General features: G+C 44.0%; 1 protein-coding gene across 1 annotated transcript; it reads right to left on the minus strand.

Annotated features, from left to right (window-relative positions):
* Positions 1-4901: 4901 nt before the first annotated feature.
* Positions 4902-5564, minus strand: LOC120989939 (60S ribosomal protein L18-B-like). The gene has a single exon (XM_040418400.1). The coding sequence runs from the start codon at positions 5515-5517 to the stop codon at positions 4951-4953; it is 567 nt and encodes a 188-aa protein (XP_040274334.1). The 5' UTR covers positions 5518-5564; the 3' UTR covers positions 4902-4950.
* Between the last annotated feature and the right edge of the window lie 467 nt (positions 5565-6031).

A 6031-nucleotide genomic window follows, 5' to 3' on the forward strand; every position in this document is an offset into this window, starting at 1 on the left:
GAAAAGTAGCCAAACACAATCAGGACAGAACCAGAAGTAAACTTCAAGGACAAAACAAGAAGGCAAACTCAGAACCAGTAACAAGTCCAAAGTCAAAACCAGAGGGCAACGTCAAGATCAAAACAGATACAACACAAAGTCAGATGCCAGGCTGAGTCAGCACCAGAAGTTACATCCAAGGCAGAACTGGCAGTCAGAGGCAAAGTCAAAAGGCAATCCAAAGTCAGAAATCCAATAATCCAATTAAGAACAGCAAGCAACGTCTGAATGTGTGTAGCCAGCAGTTGCCTGTTCAAACAGCCCACTGTAGGAGGCAGGGATGCTAGAAAAGACACAATGGCCTGGCATTCCTGCTCATGCATATGTCTATGCCACCTGAAATAAGTGCGCACTGGACATCAGCGCCAAGCCTGATTGGCCCAGAGTCCCTGCGCACTGATAGACAAGACATAGTAAATGTGAGATTTGGAAACAGCCAAGTACATATATGGCCACCTCTCTGCTTGGAGCATGGGGCCAGAAACCCCTATTCTAGGGTTAGTCAAATGACAATTACGGGTTATAATTAATAGCTATAAATGGGAAATGAAAAAATCTCTTTTTACTTGAATTTAGACATGGCCCACACATATAGTGCAGTCTACTCCTCTATTTAATCCCTGACAATTACAATAGGATTGCTGGAATGCCCAATAGCAGTTTCTTCACAGTTGGTGGTCTCCATTGATTATCTATGATTTTCCAATCATATTGGATGGCTTTATTATTTACGGTGCAACCTCACTATTTTATTAGACAAGGTAAGAACATTTTGTAACCATCATCTAAGTGCCCCTTTGGTTTTCACACTTTAACCCCCGTTCAAGGATCTTGGCTCTGCTGCAGGTGAACAACCAGGCCACTACTCATGGAACAGTCTCTGTTCAGTGGCAGCTGACCCAGGACAATTAAGAGCCACAAATGTATAGCAGACAAGACAGACAGTGAGATCAGAGGACAGGACAAGGTCAGACAGAGTTTTTTCAATCCGGCAAACAGACAGTAAGTGAGGGTAGGCAGCACAGGGTCAATACAAAAGTCAGACAGGTATCAGGACAGGCAGCACATGGTCACTCCAGTAAACAGGCAGAGGTCATGCTAAAGATATCTGGACAATATTATAGAACCTTCACGGGACTAAACAAGCTAGGAGCTTATTACTCAGCACCTCAGGCACTTTTTTCTGCTTACTGTAATTTAACAGCTGACAGTCTGTATACCATTAAATCTCCCTTCTGATCCTGTGCTGGACTCCCATCCACTCCATCTATGGGTATCATCTATTGTTGAGTTTATATCAGTACAGTGTTGTCTGCCATTGTTGATATGAGCCTCATATATGTTTTCTTGGGACCATCCATTTGTTGTGCAGTTATGTCTTCTGTGTATCTGTGACCTGCAGGATGAGGCAAGGATGGGAGGAGTGTTAGTGGCTATGATGGTGGTAGTAGTACTCACCGTTTACAGTGGCAGTCCTCATCCTGGCTCTCCCCAGACCCTGCAGTGAATGGAGGACGGGCACTTTCTTCCATCAGAACATACCTTGAGCTCTTTGGGGTCTAAAGTCTGGTGTTAGGTGGGGTGCCCTTAATGGTGGATGTTTGGCGGGTAATCAAGGTAATGACCAAGTCCAGGTTGGTGATAACAAAGAACAGTCTCTCCACTGCCGACTATGGGCAATCCAGCACAAGCATAAATCAGGCACAATTCTGAGGCACTCCACAAAGCCTGCCCTTACCAATGGCCAAGCACAGACAGTGGCAACTATGACAGCAGTAGTCCAGAAGTCTCTCTCTATAAGTGCCAGCAATCCTCCCAACTCTCACAATCAGAACTGCAGTTCTGGGGGGTAGATCCTCAAATGGATAGCAAATCTGTTATAGAAGTGTGGTGGGTGCCAGAGGCCATACACCCTCTCCACAAGCAGCAAAGTCCACAGCCATAAATGAGTATTACCTTTACTATCATGCACAGTCCCTTATGGTCATAAGCAGTATATGCATTCTTTGCTTCCTTCCCTCAGAGGTCTGGAACTTGTCCTCAGCATGTAAGAATAGAGGAACCCTTATTGTAGTCCTCACACTGCACAGGCACATGCAGCAAATCACACTTCGGCTGCCTAGACCAGACTCCTGGCTGATGCAGTCAGACTAACAGCATATCCCTCAGAGGAGGCAGGTCCAGTCAGCCTCCTATTGAGTAGGGCATGATAACTAAGCTATGCTACCTATATACACCTCTTGGGATCACATTTAAACCACAGAAAGTACATTAAACATTTGCAGTGGACACTTGGCACTGCAGTACCAAGAGACACTGTCAGTACTTGAGAAACTGCTATGGTAATTGCTAGAGGTGATTGTCAGTTCTGCATTGTTACACTGTGGAGTTAAATAGAAGAATAATTCAATTTGCTTTTCAATATATTGCATGCGTACTCATGGCAACCCTTTACCAGATGCCCCAGGATAAGAGGAAAGGGTGACAGGAAGAGTTCTGATGTCTGACCCATTGTGATCATCTAAACACTGGGCCTGCTTTAATAATAAAACAATCTTAATACTTTAACTCTCACATATTGTAATAATACATTATGGTGATGGCATAAGCTAGGGAGCTGAGCCGGGAGAACCGCAGGCACTCAGCTCTCACTCCTACGATCGGAGATTAGAGATGAGCGAATTTCTAAAATATTTGGTTTGGCCGGTTCGCCAAATTTTTAGGAAAATTTCACTTCGTTACGAATTAATTTGCGATGAATCACATTAAAAAACAGCTATTTCCGGGCTGCATAGAGCCTTTATATGGGTGTAGAACACTGTGCCTTGCAGTAACAAGCATAGGGAGTGTGCTGGGGTAGTGAAATAATACTGTCAGTCAGTATGACATGCAGATGACAGGCGTCGCTATTAGAATCACACTGCACACTTCACTTATTTGGGCAGTCACGGGGCCAAAACCGACTAAATAACTCAAGTATTAACTCAGCCTTACAGGTCGATGTTAGCGTAAAGAAGAAGCACACTCCTTTTACACCCTCGTCAGCTGATTCCACATAGATGTCTAGAGAACCTGTTCTATTAAACGCTTATACAAGTAGAGCCACCCCGACAGAGTGAAGAGGGTGTCAGCAGTTTGTGTTGACGTCACTGATTATTTTGCCCTTCCTCTGATTCGTCAGAACAATAGCCCACAAAAAACGGATCCCGTGTGGAGCATCCGCCTTCACTCAGTATTTGCTCAATAATCCACCAGTATTGCTAAAGCACAAAATAATAATGTAATATTGTAAAATCCAGTGTCTCCATGATAGATCTGCAGCGTGAGGGCCCTGTGTGGTTTCTACACACTTTCAAAATAATCCTTCAGCGGGGCAAATAGATGCTGGATGACTGGGACACTCCATGATCTTCCAAGGAGCTACTGTCGGGAGCAGCGGTTCATTTCTTTCTGAGACGTCCGTATAGTGCAGGGGGAATCCGAAGACCCTCTCCATCTCCGTGCACCACAGGATGCCCTCCTTTTCATTTCCATGATGACTGGGAACCAGTGATGTTTTCATTGGACGAAGAGACCGGGGACTGGTTAGTTGGTTACAATCTTGACTAACTCCGAGCTATCTTGAAGCTTTGTCTTCTCATTGTCTGTAGCTACTGGAGGCCTGTTTATGCCAGGCAGGTTTCCCCCAGAAGTATCTTGGTCGATGAGCAGCCAATATCACACTTGCAGCAATCTTGACAGGATTTGTTTCCAGGTGGAGAGGAATTGTTTTCTTGGCATGCTTTCTCCATCGCAACACCACATTGTTGAATAAACCGAAGACTGGCCGATTCTCTCCTGTCGTAGACAAAATTTTAATTTTATTAGTAAATGTATTAAATATTTTATTATTAAATTAATTAACTATAATAAGGATGCACACCTTTTATTTCCATGATGACTGGGAACCTGTGATGTTTTCACCGGACAAAGAGACCGGGGCCTGGTTGTTTGGTTTGAATCTTGACTAACTTTGCTACTTCCGGGCTCCAAGCTATCTTGAAGCTTTGTCTTCTAATTGTCTGTAGCTACTGGAAGCCTGTTCATGCCAGGCAGGTTTTCCACAGAAGTATCTTGGTCGATTAGCAGCCAATATCACACTTGCAGCAATCTTGACAGGATTCGTCTCCAGGTGGAGAGGAATTGTTTTTTTGGCATGCTTTCTCCATCGCAACACCATGTCGTTAAATAGGCCGATTCTCTCCTGTCTTAGGCAACATGTAATTTTTATTAGTAAATTCATTAAATATTTATTATTAAATTGAACCAGAAGTTGATTAAAATTATAATAAAGTATACTTAAATTCACCAAAACTGACCAAATAACTCAAGTATGAACTCAGCCATACAGGTCCATGTTAGTGTCAAGAAGAAGCACACTCCTTTTACACCCGCTGGTCATTTTGTCTGTCGCGATGTGAGAACTCCTCACTTGAATTGGACCGATTAGAGTCCACGGATGCTGATCTTCCTCCTGGTCGTTGGTTGCGGAATGAAGTGTCCGGCCAGTTATACACCCGGTTATTGCGGTAGTCCTCTGTATCCCTGAGGAATTTCTGCTTTTTGGAGGCCTCTATCTCCTTACATCTTTCTGCCAGTGTATAGGAAATCCTTTCTTGAAGTCGGATGTAATCTTCCTTGGACATCACCCCGTGTAGTTGGGTTTCAATTGAACGGATGCTGTTTTTTTTTTTTTTTTGTTTTTTTTTTTTTTTTTTTTTACAATACAATAGCAGTTTATTACATGTTGTGGTCACAAATATATCTTTACTTTTAGAAAGTTGAGTTTTTTTCCATGCACCAAATAAAAGTGTGAAAAGGGGTTTGTAAAGACGTAACATCTTTATTGTGTACAAAGCATGGACAGGGAGTTTAGTTCTTGTAACCGCTGCTGGCTCTGCGTCCTCTGGCACGCTCAAACTTTCTACCCTTAGAACTAACGTAGGGCTTGGTGTGACTGTGTGGGGTACCAAGAGCCTTTCCAAAGTGTCTGTACACCTCACGTCCCTTATGGGGCCCTGACAGGAGAACGGTGTTCTGGCCTTTAGGGGAGGCGAGAGCCAGTTGGTCAAGAGTCATGATTTGCCCTCCAGATTTAAGGATTCGGTTACGAGCTCCGCTGGACACTCTAAGTGCACAAACCTTCAGTTTGGGGATATCCTGAATCCTGACATCATCGGTGATGCTTCCTACCACCACGGCAGTTTTGTTTTCACGGCCAGAAAGCTTCATTTTACAGATCAAGCGGGACAGGGAGAGCGGTGGCCTGTTGGTGCGGCTCATGAACAGACGTCTCAGTACCACTTTGTTAAAGTTGGAGTCGGTACGACGGGCCAAGAAGCGGTAAAGCTTCACCAAAAGCCTCAGGTAGATATCCTGACTTTTGGGCTCCTTTTGCCGCACCCTGCGGTCCTTGTTGTGGCAGATATCTACTCCCATGATGGCGGCTGTAGCACCAGCGGCTTCTCGGGGAGGAAAGGAAAGAACGGATGCTCTGTTTTGGTATTCACAGCCTTCTTTTGTGTTATGTTAGTCATTGTGTTGTTATTTTTCTTTGTTTGTTGTATAATTGTATTTGTTTTATTGCACTTTCAGGGTCTGATGAAGGCCTGCGTGCCGAAAACGCTAACACACGTACTGCCACATGATTCCTATGTACTCAGCATTAAAAGCATCTTTGGTTCAAGATAAACTGCTGTGATCTGTTATTATCTGTAACTGGGGTGGGAACCCTATACACAGCAATCATCAAGCAGTGTGCGACAAAGCATTGAGAACAGCATTATGTCACTGTTATCTAATACATTCCAGAACTGTAAGGGTTACATAGCATCATAAATCAATATAATGCTATGTGACCCCGTCAGTGCTAGAAGTTCAGGACGGGTGCTGTGTTATACTCACGCTCCGAGTCCGGGGTGTAAAACTCGCTCGTTTGAAAGCAGCCTAAGTG

Source organism: Bufo bufo, chromosome 2 (genome assembly GCF_905171765.1).
Source record: "Bufo bufo chromosome 2, aBufBuf1.1, whole genome shotgun sequence".
Lineage (NCBI taxonomy): Eukaryota > Metazoa > Chordata > Amphibia > Anura > Bufonidae > Bufo > Bufo bufo.

Excerpts from the sequence above, each read along its gene's own strand:
- LOC120989939 (XM_040418400.1), bottom strand. The coding sequence starts at position 5,517 with ATGGGAGTAGATATCTGCCACAACAAGGACCGCAGGGTGCGGCAAAAG.